This window comes from Hemibagrus wyckioides, linkage group LG03 (assembly GCF_019097595.1).
Source record: "Hemibagrus wyckioides isolate EC202008001 linkage group LG03, SWU_Hwy_1.0, whole genome shotgun sequence".
Taxonomy (NCBI): Eukaryota; Metazoa; Chordata; class Actinopteri; order Siluriformes; family Bagridae; genus Hemibagrus; species Hemibagrus wyckioides.
Genome location: NC_080712.1, coordinates 18962705 through 18981954, shown reverse-complemented (window position 1 = coordinate 18981954; position 19250 = coordinate 18962705). Strand labels below are relative to the sequence as shown.

The 19250-nt window shown below is 38.8% G+C and overlaps 1 protein-coding gene across 1 annotated transcript; it reads right to left on the bottom strand.

Annotated features, from left to right (window-relative positions):
• Nucleotides 1-15361: 15361 nt before the first annotated feature.
• On the bottom strand, nt 15362-18375 carry dkk1a (dickkopf WNT signaling pathway inhibitor 1a). The gene is made up of 4 exons (XM_058385958.1): nt 17826-18375; nt 17558-17693; nt 17267-17449; nt 15362-17160 (listed from the first exon to the last, which is right to left on the bottom strand). The coding sequence occupies exons 1-4, from the start codon at nt 18015-18017 to the stop codon at nt 16865-16867; spliced, it is 807 nt and encodes a 268-aa protein (XP_058241941.1). The 5' UTR covers nt 18018-18375; the 3' UTR covers nt 15362-16864.
• Between the last annotated feature and the right edge of the window lie 875 nt (nt 18376-19250).

The following is a 19250-nucleotide window of genomic DNA, read 5'->3' as shown; positions in this document are numbered from 1 at the left end:
TTACAAGAGAACATTTTTCCATGAGTCATGTAGTTTTACCTGTTGACAGAAACTATGTACCTATAAAGAGGGACATAACCAGTTTATATAGGAAACCTTTTCTTCAACCCATGTAAATAACCTGCAAGATGTGGAGGCCAGCTCGTCTATCGTGTGAGGAGTACACATAAAAACTGAATGACATGATTGAACACATAAAAGCTCAGAACACTTGAAAGATTGGAAGGTCATATGAGGACATCCTTAACACTACTGAAGGAGAAGATCTGCAGTTAGTTCAGCAGTATGCTTGCATGCTTTTTAAGTAATTTCATTTTATTTGAGATCTAAATCTTCCTTTGATTGTGTTTTAATTTAGTAATGTTTAGAAAAGAGAGTGTTACATTGACACCGAGTTACATTGACTATCCAGAAATGTCTCTAACTGACCAGCATTTTGACTCAAATGAACAGAACTGCAAGAGTTAAAGGGCAGGGCACTTTGAAATACAACAAATATGCTTATACTAATGTTGTTGTTCTTATGAGCAAAGATATGTGTGTTTTAGGCCATATTGCACATCAGCAACAATACAGTGATATACTGAAACCATTCGATTCAGATTTGTGTGTCTGTGTGTGCGTCAGCAGTGTTGACTCATTTGAAAATACTTAGAGAATAATATTATTATAAATCCAAATTTATTTCTGTGGTTTTGGATTGCTAGGTTCTTTGTTACATATGATGGGTCACAATGTGTTTTCAGAGTATGGAGCATGGTTCTGGTATGGCAAGTTATTATTTTTTTTGCAAAGATGTAATATAATGGCCATCAGCAGAAATCTTTGCCATGTGTTTGAAACTTCAAGGCAACAGGATGTAGATCCTCTATTAGAGCTAGTTCTTATCTCAGTGTGTTCTTGTGCTCCTGTTAGGGGCCTAAAATATTAATATACAGCCAGTGATTAATTCTACATTCTGACATTCTCACTGACTATGCCCCAGTGTCCTTGTACCTTCAGGCTGGAAAAGTCTTGGAAGGATCTGAAACATAGAGTTTCACTAATTGCAATGGTATTGCTTTCCACTGCTTTAAATGTCATTCTAAATTTTACTTTGATCAGTGGCCTATCTCTCATCTTAAATCTCTCTCACTTTCCCAGACAGTGGACAGTGGCGTGTCCTGTTGACAGGTCAACCCCAGGTCACATTCAGTGCCCATTGAAGGAAACTATTTGGCTAAATGGCTGCCATTCAGCATTGCTTCATATCCTTTGTGATAAGGCAGAGCACAAAAGACTTCTTTTTCCTGCCCGAGGGCTTCAAACAACTAACATCCTAACATCTTCCAGCATCCTCTCCAGGATAAAAGAAACAGTAATGCCAGGAAGTGAACACATTCCTCAGACCTAATTCAAACAGCCTACCATGCCCAAGAACCCAGAGAAGTGTGTGTATATTACAGTTTGAGTTACTGAACATGAATAGTGAAACAATCAATTATATAAAGTAAAATTAAAATGATATATGCTTTATTGGGTACTGGTTCAGAGATAATAAAATGCAATAATACGCACATACTGTCACTTTCTTTCAAGAGTAGACTGGTGATGTAGCAGCTTGACATCCCTGGAGTGTAAAAATAGAAAAAAAATTCTGTGTTATTCCCAAATTAGTGCCAGATCAATTTCATGTATCACATTTAATCCCGTTATAAATCTATTTGTACATTTTCTTGAACCAAAAAATACAGAGTCAAGTATACAAGGTAGCATAACACATCAAATATTTACCTACTGTATAGCTGAGCCTCAAAACAATTAAACGTTTATTAAAAATAAGTGACATTTGGAGCTCTTGTTATTGGTATTAATTAACAGCTCCATTGCCAGGCTTTATTCCTGTGCTGCTGTAAATAAGCTTCAGAACATAGAGGGATCTCTGAGAGAGAGAGAGAGAGAGAGAGAGAGAGAGAGAGAGAGAGAGAGCACCATTGCTGATTCTAAACCCAGACCAAAACATTGACTTAGCAGATCTTAAAATATGAGTTTTCACAACACACATTGTGGGAGAGAAGGGTAGCAAATTTTACGTGCAGGCATCAACTAGATCGTAAATAACATGCGGAGCGAGACAAAGCTCAAGTGTTTGCCTTAGTGACTCTTTCAGAAACCACTTTGTGGCTTTCTTGGATAACTAACAACTAAGTGCTCAATAAAAAAATGCTGCCTGGCTGTTGAGCCCCAGACAATCAGTGCTGAAGTGAGGCAGCCAGAGTGAGCTGGACAGGACCCAGGCTGGGGCACAGCAGGAATGCTCTCTCCTTGCTGTGTGTAAACATGTTTGTGTAGATGGCTACCACCTGTAGTCCAATCCACAGTCTTATCTTTGCACACAGATGAAATGAGTGTCTGTGTCAAATTACTGCGTGCTACTTCAGTTAGTCCCAGGTTTAACCTAATCTGTATAATCGCTGTTTTCAGATTTTGGATTCCGGAAATGTATTTAAAATTGCCATGCTACTATATATGATCTCATGAGTTATTTTGTGAAAATTACATCAATGTATGTAATGTCCAGGAACCATCAAAACAGTTATATATTCATATGCAGGGTTCCTATTAAAATAGAATTTATACCAGAGATCCATAACTGAATAAATGAGAACCTCTCAGCCAGGAGTCCAATATGTATATGCTGAGTGAGTTTTTGGCAGCTAAGGTAAGGAGTGGCATATAGGTAATCACCCTCTATCTAAATGACCACTGTTGTGTGACCACACATCAGCATTTCAGTGTTTAAACCACTGCAAAGTTGACAATAATTATGTCCCAGTAGTTAAATGTAATAGCTTTATTTAGGGTGAATTTACACTGGTCTAATTATTGGTCTACAGCTGGGGCAATTTCAAATTAACCATGTGTGTTGAACTATTGAGTCAGCATTATTGCAAATTCTTAAGACCCCTGTAAGTTTGAAAAGGTATGAACATGGTTAGTGTTTAATAGAATTAAGCAGAGTGGTTATAACTAGTCTATACACCTCTGTGTAAGAGTTTTTCTGATATAAAAAAAATAAACCAAGCTTAATCATGTCAGGTCCTTTTACACCATTATTGTGATATATATATATAAATAAAATATATAAAAAAATAGTAGTAACTTACAGTAACCTGGTGCACAGCCCTTAACTAATACTTTGTTAAAGCACATTCAGCTTGTAATAAGAGTTTATCAGCATAGCACCTTTTGATTTGATCTTCCTTGCAAAAATGTTCAGATCTATTAAACTTTTCTTCAAGTCCTTCCACAGGTTTTCAGTAGGATTTAAATCTGGGCTCTGACTCGGCCTCCTCAAAACAGAACCACTTCACCTGAAGCTATTCCTTTATTGACTTGGATTTGTGCTTTGGGTCGTTATCATGCTGGAAAGTTTTGTCTCATAATAGTTTGGTGCTTGGTGAAACATCCATGATTCCTTTTATCTTGACTAGATCCCCAGTCCCAGCTAAAGAGGAGCAACACCACAGCATGATGCTGCCACCACCATGCTTTACTGTGCCAAGCATGTATTTAAGTTGTTGTTTTCCATTGGCTGCCCCCATTTGGGGTTCATTTGGGGTTGCCACAGCAGATTGTTCGATCAGTTTATTTGATTTTGGCACAGGTTTTATGCCTGATGCCATTCCTGGCACAATATAATAATAATAATTTTTTTTTTACACTGTTAACATTTTATGTGAAAGTTCTGTTCTGTTGTCTACTGCAGGATAAGGTTTATATTACAGTATATTGCAAAATAAAGTCTAATCTTTAAAGTTTAAAAAAGTAACAGCTTCTAAATATTACACTTTCATGCTTTTGTGCTCCATTGCTGTTGATGTTGGATTAACAAAAAAGGCTTCACGTCAAATGTCTGTACTCAGCAAAAATGTGTATCTATAATTTATATAGACTACTGCTGCATGTATTCACTTTTTTCAAAAGCATTGTTTTCTTAGTTCTAAGACCTATGTAATGTGGTATACATTTACTGTGTTATCTGTGTATTATTATACTCACCATTCAGTAGCAGACCACAGAGGAAATTGTGTATTTTATGTATTGTATTGTAACAGAATATATCACTGAATACAATTAGGAAGGTGTATTCAGTTCTTCTGCCCAACCCTAGGAATGAATGGCTAAGGTTAGGTGGAGGGGTAGGGTTATCCATTATAGTTTTTCCTGCAACAACTTCTGCATAATAAAATAAAATAGCCCTGGTTATTCTTCAGGTGTCTCTTGTGTGTTATGGCATTTATCTCAGCTCATTATTCGAGATCATCTTTCTTTGTATACTTATGAATGAAGGGATGAATACCGGTGCTCAAAGGAAGAGCAAAGAAGAGAGACTGGCAAGTATTTCCAAATGGACATTAACAGGGGACACATTCCTCTCAAAATGAAGCCAGCGCCTTACATTAGAGAGACATGGAAGATGATAAGGATACTACGAGTATGGAGTTTTGGACAAAGCCTGAGGAGAGATAGATAGAAAGGACTAAGAGATGTGGGCTTGACTAAGAAAAAAAGAGTGACAGAGGAAGATGGTAACAGAGAAAATAGTGCTGTAAACAAAGAATGGATATGTGTGAATTAAAACATTATGTCATGGACGTCTCTTTAATCAGAGGATACCATCAGCCCTTGAGGTCACTTCCTTTGAGGCTAGCTTCATGCTGTGCACTGATCACTGCTTTATCAGGAAGGAATGCAAATTACAGCAAAGATCTCCACAAGCTCTTACAATGCCTCTGCTGTGGCATGATAATCACGGACAGCAGAATGCCGTGAATACACTTCCTCGGGGGCAGTACTTCAATGAGGAACAGCTGAATTAATGCTCCTCTCTAAAACTCGACCTAAAAGTAGACATAAATTTCAGTGACAATTATAAAGATAATCATGCACTGAGCCGTTCTGCTATTTGTTTTGTATTATGACAGGCACCCTTTAGCAATTTTAAAGCAACTTTTATGTGTTGATTAAATACATGTTAAAGAAATTTGTGAGTGCTTTGTGAGTCCAGGAATCACAATAATACCTTATTTAAACCCATTTTATATTGCCAGTAGATTTTTCTTTGGCTATGAGTGTATTGCTTTGTTTACTCAAACTCTGCCATATTATAACATTCTCACAGTACTTTTGCAATTTGAGATTCAGAGTTAAACACAAATGCAATCAGTCAGACTTTTAATTTTCTAGATAGACATTTGAATAAAGGCTCTGATTCTATCACATGCAAATAGTGACATTATGACTTTGCAAATGTATTATAATGCAGTGTGTTGTAGTAGGTTTGATTTAGAACAAGTTGTATTTACTTCAAATTATATTGTTTGCCCAAACATTGATTTTCATTTTAAAGTAACTGACAAGTGCTTGCCCTAATTAGGCTTTGTGGGTGAAGCTTTCTCATGAAGCTGGTTGATAAGATTATCAACGTTTTTATCAAAGCTTTGTCAGAAGTGCAGTTAAGAATGTGCTACCCCATTATGTTCATTATTCATTATTATTATTATTATTATTATTATTATTATTATTATTATTATTATTATTATTATTATTATTATTATTAATAATAATAATAATAATAATAAATAGTAGAAAATGAGCACCTGCTCACCTGTTGTCAAATCTTAGACTAGTAATTTATATTATTTCGATCTTGAAGTAGTTCCACTTCTGTGGATCACTTCTATAGTCTTGCGCAGGTTTCTAAGCAGCCACGGAAGTATTCTAATTCAGACTCACCTGTGTTTTGTAGATATGGAAAATGATTAATATGCCTCAACATTTGTTTTAGGAGGTACTGCAGGAGTATCTGGAACACTACTTTGTGAGATATGGGTTCTGTCCAAGTTCAGTGAGAGTTCTGTTGTCATTCTTGGCATTACGTTAAACCAGTTTCAAGTGTGTTTTAGGGTTTTGTTTTTATTTCTGTTTGTGGTGTTCATGAACAGGATATAAAGACACAGCCAAGTTTGGAGAAGTGTCCAATATGGAGTCATAGCAGTAACATCCCTATTATTTGTAGATGATGTATTATTCTGTGCCATTTGATCTGGACCTCTGAATGCAATTCAGTGATTTGCAGCTAAGTATGAAGTGGCTGAAATAAAAAAAAATCAGCACCTCCTAATCTGAGGTCTTGGTTCTCTTACAGAAAAAAGTGAGATGTGCCTTTCGGGTGAGAGGATTGACCTCATCCCTATCAAAGGAGTTTAAGTTTCTTGGGATTTTGGGATATTCACTATAATTGATTGAAAAAGAGAGCACAGGTTTGACAGATGACTTGTGTTGCATTGATGCAGTCGCTCTGCTCATCTGTCGTGAAGCAGGAGCTCAGTTTGTGAACAAAGCTCTTTGTTTACAGGTCAATCTGCATATCATTTTTCACCTGTAGCCATAAGATGTGCCTAGTGCCCGTCAATTTTCTACTTGGGGAACTCAGGGTGGGGTTCTCAAATTTGAGTTTTCTGAGTAGATCAGCTGCGGTGATTTGGGCTCTGTGCAGGAATGTTCCCTGGTTGTCATGGTACAGCTGTATCACATACAGTCACTTAAATGGATGAATGGATGGATGGAAGGATAGATGGATGAAAGGATGGTAGCTAAGCTCCTTACTGACACTGACAGAGTACACAAGCACTACACTTGCATAAAACACATTTGTAGGCATGTGTGGGCTGAAAAGACTTCCAAACGGCTTTAGAAATTCTCAATCAGGCTGAACTATGTGATTTGTAAAGAGCTTGTGTGAGTAGTGTTATTTTTAGGCTTGTATCTAATTTGTTTTAAACATACTGATTAGCCCTTTCTTCAGTTCAATAGAATTATTTGTTTTGGCTTTTAAATGTGCTTTTTATAATTAATTTTTCTTTCCCTGAACAGACAGTATTTCTTTTCTTGTGAAAAGTCTGTCCCAACTGTAATTATTTGATAACATGATAACTGTTGTCCACTGCAGATTGTTGCCTTTGTGTAAATATCACCTCTGCAAGCAGGCATAAGTATTGCACTATTTCATCTGAAGTTAAGTCCTTAGTGCTAGACAGTCCTAATTGTCTCTGACAGTTGCTAACCTACTGAACTTCTCCGCTGGAGCAGGTGAGAATGAACAAACATTGTAACAGGTCTGTATTGGCCTCTGTGTAGTTTAACACCTCTGGTTTAACCCATCACCTCAGCCCAGCAGGGAAGAGTGGGAGTAAGAAAGACAATTGCCATCAGCTTCTTGCTGAGATCAAAGACCCTTCTTCTTTGATTTCTGCCTGAGTCTCCTCACTCATCTGTTTCTGAGCCATCCCTGACAGCAAGCATGTTTGGACCAGATGACCATGGGAGTTATGAAACAGCCTGAGCAATCACATCCACCATGCGGGCTTGCAGCAAGTTCTAGCCAATCTTCTGTTAAAAACTCTGACAGTCAGGCAGACTCAGAATGAAAACAGATTGCATTTAAAATTAAAAAAATATATATTTGTAAATTATTGATTTATTTGCCATTATCACAATCACAATTTCTCAATTTTTTCACAATATCACAAATTTTTGGTTCAGTCAGTTACATTTATATTTATTGCTAATGAACCACTGTTTCAAGTTTGCTTGAATCCATTTGCCTTCCAAGCTACACACTGAACACATTAACTAACATGTCGTCAGATGGTTTTTACTTGACATCAGGCTAAGGAAGTGATCACAAAGAGCATTTATTACCACTGTGAAGGACATGACCATTCAACTAACAACAACACCAGTCCTGAGCTCCTGAACAGTGCTGAAAGCATACTCCTGTTTTACTTACCTCATTTATTTTATTTTGTTTGCTTGTTTAAAATTAAATTTACAATAATTTTATTTATTGTGATAAGATTATTGTAATATTCTGAATTGTGATATGTTTGAGTAATATCTGTGTATGTGCCTAAAGTGTGAATTGCTTCTGAACCAGGTCTGTATGGAAGTGTAATCTGAATCTGCATTGCTGCAGATCCACAAAACCGATGAGTTCTTTGTTGTGCTCAAGGTGAAGTAGCAACTTATATTTCTATATATCACAACTTGAAATTTCAACCTGTCAGCTTAGGGTGGTCTTCTCAACTACCAGTTCCTTACCTGTTTATAAAGTGACATCAGATCAGCATGTTGGCACACAATGAACAGTGTAAAATACCCCCATTCTCATTCTCTACTTTTAAACTGGTTTATTGCCGTATTGGCTTCTGATAAATTAATACAGACACAGTACTTAGTTAATTCTATAACATAGACCTTTTTTGTGAAGGTAATAATCAGTTTTAAATTAACTAATGTTTGCTTCCTAGCTTGTTGCTAATGCTACTGGCTATAGTCAGCTGCCTAGCTTGTTGCAAACACTTCTCATTATTGTTGCTGTACTACAATGTATTTGAATAATATTGTTGCATGATTGTTTGAAATTCACTATGTTATAACAGAACCAATAGCTACTCAGGCCTGTAACAGTAAATCTGGGGTTAAAGTAGACTTTTATGACATTTATGACAGAGTCACACTTTCTTGGTGGCATACATGTTTTTTCCACTTCGTGAATAACGTGAAATAACATTATTACAGCTTGCAAATGATCATTTCCAAGGCACGGCAAACACAGCACTTGCACTGGCCTGTTGTGTACAAAGATGCTGGGCCAGTTCTGTTAAATAGCTGAGGCACGACTTGTGGTCCCTATCTGGTGAAGTGTACATTAACTCACCAACAGTCACTTACAAATTATAGGTTCAGGTCCAGAATAAAACACCAGACCTATTCAGAATGAAGCAGCTAGTACTACAGCTGAAACAACACCACACCACTTGGGTACTACAACATGCTGTAGTATAGCAGTCTATCGGAATACAGTAGCTGAAAGATCACTGAGAAGCATCTTGTACTTGTTTATTATCGGTTTTTCTTGTTTATGCAGTTGAATTGAATTGATGAACCATGACACCTGAATACAGCACCCTGAAGCCAGTGCAGAATAATATATTTTTAATATTAATATTATTAATAATATTAGCATTAATATTTAATGCTCATCATTTTGAAGCTTGTAAACAAAAATAGTTCAACATGCTATCCATCACTAGATCATTGTGCTATACTTCAATCACTAGATCAATATGCTATACTTCTATTAACGCATAAATAAAATATAAGAAATAACCGAACCAAAGAATTATCAGACCCCAAGCAAATACATTTCACGTATTTTGAGTCATTTCTAGTGATAGTTTTCTACCTGTATCTGCCCTTTGCTTCATGTCCTAGATCTTGTGTAGATTTAACTGAACAATGAAAAAGTAGGAAATGTGCTAATTCTACTTGGAACACTAACATGGCTTTAATTATCATCTTTCTGAGATATAGACGGAAGCTTATGAACTCTAACCAAAACAGAAATTTCTTTTGTCCAAATAGTTTTCCTAACCTCACGTTGGCTATGACACTTTCAGGACTGTTCTAGAACGGGTGATTATGGAAACAGGCTTGAACTGCAGATTACACATTGTAGCATTTAGTAGTCATGTCATTAGCGGAGCTATAAAAAATTTTTTAGCATGCACAGCAATTCATATTCCTGTAAAAAAAAATCTAAATGTATTTACCAGACACCAACTGTAATTAGAATATTATGGGTAATATGCAGAACGTTTATATTCATATACACTTACATACACACACATGCAGTAAAAGAGGTACATTATATGTGAAACCTCATTCTGTGGCTTCTTAAACAGGGGTGAAGTATTTAACATTAATCAGCATTATGATCCTGCTAAAACAAATGAAAATGTGGGCTAATTCAGAGCAGGCTCCCTCTTTGGCTTGCCAGAGCCCCATCCCCCTGACCCCCTGCATCGTTTATTTGTTCTGTTTGGTCTGGCAGCAACTCCAGACGTAGTGTATTGTGTTGTTCTTTTAGTAAACAATGGAGAGATTGTCGGAGGGCTTGAACATGCCCAGCTGCATGTTAAACACAGACACGAGCCTGTCAGGCTAGAGTCACCTGAGGAGAGCAGGTAGATCTGTAATGGACACAGACAGTCAGTAGCAGGCAGAGAAAACCTTTGTGAAGTTTTACTATTAGTCATGTTTAGAGAAGACAGTGCTGATGGTGCAATACAGTGCCACTATCTGTATCTGTTTAGTGATCCAAATATCCATATCTGTTGTTGGATTTAAATTTAAAGCAGGAATGACTTTACCAAAAGCTTTTTTAGACATATGTATCCCACAAATATGCTTATAGAAACAGTGGAAAACAATGAGGAAAAAAATCAGCAACATAGAAATGCCAGCACCATCAACATGTGTGTGTGAATTCTGCCTCTGACAGTTTCTCAGCCTCAGCTTCATCAGCTAGATCAACTAGAGATGTGAACTGTTTTGTTTTCCCCACAATTACACAGTGTATATCTGACTGCTCATTTGTACCTACATGAAAGTAAAAACCTGCCCATCACACAGCATTTTTGTTGCATCTTATGGGATCCCAGTACTTATTTCTTCTTCCTTTTTGTATCTGTTTAGAACGTATTCTCTGTTCAAGGTGAATAATGCATTTGTATTGGGTTACATCCCTACAGGACACATGGCTATGCTTAGATTAATGACCAATATGATTACCAGCCAGCAAAAAGACACTCATATTTGCCACATTTTAATGCGTCCTTTCTAATAGCTATATCCCTAATGGCATCACTCTGGACTCCAGAAGGCAAGGCAGGACCAAGAACTCGCCAAGAAACTGTGAATTGTTCTTAGGATCCCATTCCTTGCATAATGACTCATGAGGCTAAGAATGTCTCTTTATTTGTATGTCAGGCAGTGGGAAAGCCAGAAAGGCACACGTCAGACTGTCAGGACACCAGCAGGGATCAAAGAGTGTAGTCTCCAAGGAAATGGCTGGGGAGCTGAGCATGGTTCTGGGGAGCAGGAGCCAGCAAGCATCCCACTTTTCTGATGGATGAGTGCCTGCATCCTGGCTCCCACACGAGACAGCCAACATCACAGACAAAAAAAATGCCGCCATGACGACAGAACAGCATTTGGGGCGACTGGGTTGGAAGGGGTGGGTTAGTGGTTAATAACCACTTACGATAACCAGAGACTTCAAAGCCATCTCTTCCAGTTCACTCATAAAATGTGGCTTTCTACTGGCCCAGAGGTCTTCAGTGCACAAGCTTTTTACAGCACAAATGCCAAGCACAGCCCTTGAGCGTGTTGTTATTATGGATTCTAACATGGTGAAGGAAATTTCTCACCTGTTTGCGCAAATACGTTGCTCAGCTACTTCTGATTGACTTGAACATAGTGATACAAAGAAGAATGGAATGCATTGTGTAAAGGAGCAAAAGACTGCAGGAGTGACACCCTTCCTGGGTGCTCTGTTTGGATAATGGGCTGATAGGAAACAGTGTGCCAAATGAGAGGCCCTTTTGAAGTGTCTGAAGAATTGTTTAATGCTGCTGAGAACAAGATCTTATTTCCTTTTTCCTGACAGGGAGTGTGCATTGGGTTTGTTTGTGTGGGACAAGTAATCAGAACAGCAGTTTAGGCAACCAAGCAAGTTAAATTAATGTATTGTGAAAGGGCTTAATAACCTATAGAAAATCATACTGACATTTTTTCTGTCATGCATGATTGATCACTGGCATAAAAAAGACATGGTGTATTATTTTGTCATGATTGTATCATAAACAAAAGGTAAAAGCTGAAATATGTGCTTGGCGAGAGCGTCATACCTTGGCTCCACAGCTCTTCATTTCACATCAGCCCAGTTTGAGTTTAGCTGCTGTATTCGAGCACAAATCCCCAAACCAACTCCCCCCAAGCTGTCACCACAAACACACTTACACACATACACACATGCCTGTGGCCAGCAGAGGTCTGTGGTCAGGCCAGTAACGAGCAGTTCAGCGTAAACACAGTTTCCAGACTGTCCCAAACCCCAAACGCCTCTGGCTCTGCCTTCACACTGCTGTTACTCACAATACTCTGTCTGTCACTTTGTGTGTGTGTGTGTGTGTGTGTGTGGTGTGTGTGTGTATGTGTGTGTGTGTGTGTGCAGAAGTACCACACAGTATTATGGTCTTAACTCTATTTAAATGGAAAAGATTATATGATAATTCTTCACAAAGATGCTATTTTTGTCATGGCAGCATGCAACTTTAAAATATGCTATATTAATATATGATGATGTTAACCCTGAATCAAAGGGGTTACTGTTGTCTGTGACAACATGACAAGTCTTTTAGGAGACCTGGAGAGTGTTTTGACTTATTTGAGCTCATCACTTCTGCTGAATGTTTACTTAGCTGCGTCTCTGAGGACACGCTCCCTCACTACTTGTTCAATATGGAAGCATCAGACACAGCTGTTTGCTGTGCAGCGTCAAGCCCCATGTACACATCTGTCCAAGGTAATTAGTGTCTGACATTTACACCTGTGCAGCATCCAAGAAAGAGAAGCGTAGTGACGGTGCTGAGTTAAAAATGGCATACTCTGTGCATTGTACTGCATTTCTGTGCCATAATGTGCTTTTCTATGCCAAAATATTCCAAGCATATCCAGAATTCGAAATAGACTCTTCTTTACGTGCACACATACACACAGCTGGCCAGCACTGGTAAAAAGAGAGTGAATGCTTTTCATTGGTTTTGTTTGGACACGTCTATGAGTACTTTGCTGGTTTGGCTGTGATTTGAGGTGTGTAGTTGTGCCGCATGAGAAACTCTTCAGGGAGATGTGCTCAGAGGCATGGGCCCTTGTACAACCACTGAAAGTGGACGCCTGATCATAATTTGTGTGTGTGTGTGTGTGTGTCGCTTAGACGCATGTCTCCCCCTCTAGTCTCTGCACATGCAGTTAAAATAGTCCATTTTAGCGAGCCCTCGAATCTGTGACGCCCGACATCATTAAACAGAGATCTGCATGTCTGTAATTTTAAGCCACAGTCTGTCACCAGAGAGAAAGAGAGAGAGAGAAAGAGGTCCTACAGTTTGAGTGTAAGTCTATGGAAAACTTCACAGTGACTGTTTTCAAACTCTTTTGTATCTTGCCCAACAAAACATCTTGGCTTGGCATTTTACAGAGATGCAGTAGTGCAATACTGTAATGTTGCGCTTTTCAAATTCCTCCCTTTGATTTTGTGAGATTCAGCGTCGTCTCATTCTCCCAGTGCCTTCTTTGGCAAGAAGTCTTTAGCAATAGACTACGACATGAACATTAAATTGATTGATTACACATAAGCTGATGTGGTTGCCCATCACGCTGGTTGTTTACTACAACTTCAATCCCAGTTCCAAAAAAGAACACTCTGACAAGGAATGCAGATATTTTTTATTCCATGTTAGGCCTACATTAAATTACACAGTAAGGGAAAAATTACACTATAATTCTCCGAACTTTATTTCCATTGCATATAGTAATTGCTGGCACAACCTTAGCGTAAACTTCTCAAACACCACCCTAGTGCACAATCTTTGCTGAACATGCTACCTGTGTGTCAGCAACGGGGTATGATAAAGTAATTAGAGGATAAGATATCTCTGTGATTAACCTGCAATCCAGGCCTGGCTGCAGGACTAATTAGAAGTTAGCCAAGGCACACCAAAGGAGGGGAAGAGAAGGTCCTTGCAGCTGAACCCCTGCTACTTCCTCTGGACTCTTTTTATTTTCTATCCTCCTGTTGGCTTTGTAGTTTCCTGCTGTTTTGCCATGTTTCAGCTTTCATGTGGTCGGGTGTTTTTTTTGCATCAAACTAGGAGATGGCTGCCCAAGGGATTACATGTCACCGTCAGAACACTCTCAGCAACCTGTTTATCTGACATGATGACTTCCTCCATGGGGCCAAAGGCAAGTAGATCTCAGGGGAAATGTTGTGTAAGACCATGCAACATGATAAGCTATTTAAAGCAGTTTCTTCTATTTCAGTGCAGAATATTTCAAGACGTGTTCATTGTGCTGAATGAACGCACAGGTTTGTTTTAGGTAATAATGATCAAACTCTGTGCTACTTTGTTTGAGGTATTTTTGCCACTCAATACCTTATTCAAGGGGTGACACTCAAAACACCTTTAGGTCGGAAGGTCTATTGTACACAGATTTATGAACCAATAAGAAGTGCTGAGATACAATTGAATGTATAAGATTAGGATCCTGTGGGACATGGCAGGTGGGAAGATATAGTGTGTAGGTGAAAGCTAGGCCTCATGAACTGCTCTGTTAAAACTGAAACAGATTGAGTTTTCACAGCGTGGGTTAAAACTTGAGGAATTATTTTTGTTACCATTCTAAAGTAATATATTGATCTAACTGTTCTGTATTATTTAAGAAACATATATTACCAAGAAAAGAAGAATGTACTTTTTGCTCCTCACAATTTTCTTCAGACCTCTAAGTACTTGTTATAATTCTCCTCTTCTCCTGTTAAGGACTGTTTGATTCATCAGTCGAATCAGCATCCAGTCATGTTCATTTGTGTAGAAATAAATGATCAATAATCAGCATTTTTCAGTTTCAGTTTCTTCTTTACCTTTTTCATGCTACTCAATGTATTTAGAGCTTGAGTTCTTTGTGTGTGACTGAAGATAAATAAGCCACAAGACTTCATTGTAGAACTTGAGGATGATCACCCTGGCCTTACCTCAGCAAAACTTCATGCTGGAGAAAAGACTTGTATTTTATTGCTCTATAAGGAATGAACACCATCTGAAATTAAGTTTCATACATTTAAGTAATTTAGACTCTCTCTGCTAATGTCAGGTTAGGTCTGCATTAATTCCAGCAGCTAACATAAATTGGCTAGGCAGTAAATCTGGATTACTAAGTGGATATTTAAATGAATGGCTTTTTAAATGGAATCATCCACATCACAATAATAACACTGCTTGCTTATTTAACGAACATCTTTTTTTTCATTGCTATATCATTATTGAACATGAATAGTAAAAAGTATGCAATAATGATAATGACCTCTTAAGAACTTTCCAGTCAGATGTGGCTTTGGACTTCTCTGGCATATAAAACACACAATTTTGGCTACCTGGTGTTTAAAACTGAATTCTGTTTAATACAAGCCAGTCGACAGAGATTTCCTCAGAAGAGAAGTTACTGAGGCTCCTAAGACTGTAAATGGTTAGAAAAGGATTTCGAAGAACTTAGTATAGTCTACACTTAGAACAAAAAATAGCACCATTGGGACAATGTTTAATGCAAGAGCACACCACAGAATGCACAAACAAATGACAAAGAAACACAGTGTGCCAGCTAAGGATCTTGCACTTTTATATAATGTCTGTATGAGTCTACAAAGTGGGATGTTTATATGAGTAGTTATCATGGCAGAAACCACTCAGTATTAATTGTGACAGATATTCCACAGCACTACTGGAGAAATGTTGTGTGAATAGAGCTTTTGTTAAATATACCAGGTGTTAGGTTCGGAGAAAACAGTTATGGAGACCAACATTAAAACCTCTTCCTATTTCCCAAGCATTCTGGGAGTATAATAGTATGGAGCTCCTTTCCTGCCTTAAGGCCTGGGTGGCTTCCAAATGGACAAGAGAATGTATGTATAATGTGAGAACTCAAATGTTATAAAGGGCCAAGTCAAAGTTCTTTCCTTTATCCTACTGAAATGCTTTGTCATAAGCAAATGCTGGGAATTCAAGGAAGGCATTCCAAAATACAGGTGTATTTAGTGTATATAGGGGAATGAGATGTGTTAAGATTAATAAAGATTACACTTATTGGTAAATATGTGGTGTGATTTCCCCATGAATGACTTTTTTGCATTAATTATATAGCATAGTTATACATCAGTAGTTAAATTAGGGTTTTTTCAGTGTGGTCAAACTATAAGGACTATATACTTGTTCAGTTCTCAAGTAAAATCTAGACATGGTGCAAAGCATCCTGCTTCAAGTCACATGGCAGACTTCTTCTCTTGGTAAGAACAATTATTTTATTTAAGCATTGATTTAAACCCCTTAACGTGTCAGCATATTATTCAGTACTGTTTCTCAGTGCTGTAGTATTTAGCATTATTCATATTTAGTTATTCCTAAACAATATGGTCAAAGTATTGACAAAACGAATGTAGATACAAAGGTGAGGAATCTAGTTCTAGAGACAGTGATGAGTCCTGGGAGTTTAAGGGGTTAACATGCTTTTCAACATTACAGCAAATTAAGTGAAATCTAGGTTTTTGTTGGCTCTGAGAAAGGCCAACGAATCAGTGTTTCAGGAAGAATATGAGACTGTATAGACAATCTCTGGTCAAACTGTAATAGTTTTAATAAAAGCGATATCTTAACAATTAAGTTTAAAATAAAATAGGGTATTTATATCATACTAAATAACAATATAAATCATATCATTTGCATATTTACATTATTAGCATAGAGTCATGCAGCACCTGGTCTCATACTACTGTTACAGAATTGATAAGCTCAGTTAAGTGCCACGTACAATACAGTAATTTACTGCAAAAAAAATATTATAGTTCCCTTATGAAGGGAAGCATCATTCTGCCTTTGTAAAGACCCTGATAAGAAACAAAAGCTGTCTTCAGTGGCAGAGTCCTGCATTCAGTCTTCCACACAGTGTGCTTTTTCTGCATCCATCCGCAAAATATGATCAATCCTTTTAATGGAGCATCCTCCTCGGGAGTCAGTTTTCCTGTATCCCTTCTGCGTTTGTCCATGCATGCACATGTGATATTGAATGTAAATGGATGTGTGTGAATATGCATGTGTGTGAGTTTGGGCACATTAAAAGCCAGTTGTCCTAAATAAGTCCTGCTGGCTCAGTGTGGCTGGCATGTGTGGAGGTTTCTGTTGTTTTTGCGTGGCTGTTGCTCTTGCTGCAGTATACTCTGTTGCTGGTTTTTTGACCCTTGTACTTTCTGGGCTCGGCACACCAAGCCCTGATCGCAGTCACAACGCTGGAAGATCTCCAGGTTGTGAGTATCTTTACGATGGTGACGCGTGCACACCTGGCCCTCAGTCAGCACTGGCTTACAGATCCGTGACCAGAAGTGGCGAGCGCAGCACAGACCCCTGGAGCAGTCCGAGGACCTCAGACAAGGCTCCCCTTCGAGACCTATAAGGCGCGAGAGCCAAAAAATGGGATTGGTAATGTAATTATGAGATGAGAAGAACATATGTGTCAGTTCTTCAGCAGTTTCAGAGAAAAGTGAAGTGCATACCTTTCAGTAGTTCAGGTGGTCTTGGAGAGATGACAGTTGTGTTTTTAACCTCTTGTGGCACGACTGTCTTGTTTTGGTTACCTAGTGCGCTTGTAGGATTGCCACGAACCTCGGTAGCCTGCTTAGTGCTGATTGTAGTGCTGACAGACTGAGTGGCGTTCACTTCATCTGCCTGGCAAACACCTGCAAGAGAGCGCGTGTCAGATCACACTAACACTTCTCATTTTTGTCTATAAGCTATGTATTGTCATGCTTTAGAAATTCAGAGACAGTTCGTTGGTCGATTCTTACCGTTAATGCAGCGGTTTCCTGCGCAGCACATGGAGTCTCGAGCGCATCTCTTCCTGCGTTTGCGGCACGGCTGACAAATCCCGCGAGAACAGAACTCAGCAACACCGCACAGAGAAACTCCGGTACAGCTCTGAGGCTGAGGGTGGAGGGGAGGAATAAAACAAGTGCGTATTTATTCCCAAATTCCATCATAGCAATCAAATGACATTGATTTTAATGAATCTTAGATTGTGACAGAGAAAAATTTGAGAGTGGAATACTAACGTACCACTGTGCGCACTCCAGCTGCCGGCTCTGTCTTTGGCACGTGCGGGCTCGCGCTCACCGGCTCGGCCGGACTTCCCGCTGCTCCAGGCTGCAGGTTCTTGATGGAGTTCCGGGAAGCCGGTCCGGGATCAGCGATGCATAAAGCAAGATGCACTGCTACGACTGCAGACAAACAGAGCTGCCTCATGGTCATATCCTGAACGGAGTTAAATCCGCCGGTGTGTTTAAAGTAGCCGCGGGAAAAATGAAGCCGTGTGAGTGGATGATGAGTGTCCGGGAGGAGGATGCCTCCGAGTGTCCGACAAAACGTGTGTGCAGAGCGGGCAGAGTAGCATGGGCTTTATACACGTGCACTTTGTGGACACCCGCCCCTCCTCACTGTGAAACTGTGTCGGGTAATGAGGGCAGAGAATTGACAATTCAAAAGATACGATCTCTCTCCCTCTCTCTCTCTCTCTCTCTCTCTCGCACGCACACAGTCGCGCGCGCTTTGTTCTATGTCGCAATAACGTGCACCTCCCAAACAAACGCACACACTAGGATGCATCTCTTAAAGCGGGGTTTAAAGGCTATCATTAAACGCCACTTTACCTGCCCCTAAACAGCTAGAAGGTATTAACTTGACAGTTTGTATGTGTGTGTTATGGTTTTGCGCTGCTCTGGACATTCAGTACAGCAAGTCATGAAATAAACAATTATGCACTTGTGCAGAATGCTGTCAGTTTGCTTGCTCTACATTTTGTGCAGTGACGCTTCCTTACTTTCATCTACTCAAAAGATCATTAGAGCTCATATTTACTGATAAAGTTTACTGTAGGTGGAGCAATGGCTAAAAATCACATTTAAAAAAAACGTAAAAAAAAAAAAAAGGTTTGGCTGAGTCCCAAGTGCAGAAAATTATCCAAGATCTGGTGACCTGTAAAGGGGCAGAACAAATCTGGGAAAACATTTCAGTTATACCAGCTTCCAGCAGGCACACGTTTTAGATAGAAAATGTTTAGCAACCTGACTTCTATAGAATGTCAAGAACAGAAGATGAGGAGAACTTCTTTGTTCTATCAGCCAGCAATGCCTTCAGGCTCTTTTATCCCACAATCAGAGGCTCAGAGGAATCAGAGGCTCTGATGGTCAGTGGAGGTTGCAAGAATAACATTGTTCACTGTATTTTCTTCTATTTTACAACTTCACTGTTGTACTGCAGATGTTAATTTTTATATTACTAGACAAGACAAGTTTCACTGTCTGCCTTCAATTCTATCTATCTATCTATCTATCTATCTATCTATCTATCTATCTATCTATCTATCTATCTATCTATCTATCTATCTATCTATCTCTGTCTGTATGTCTGTCTGTCTAATCTATTTATCTTGTTTCTGAAATCTAAATTTGTCTTTGGACATCTCAAACCTGCACAAACTTCAGT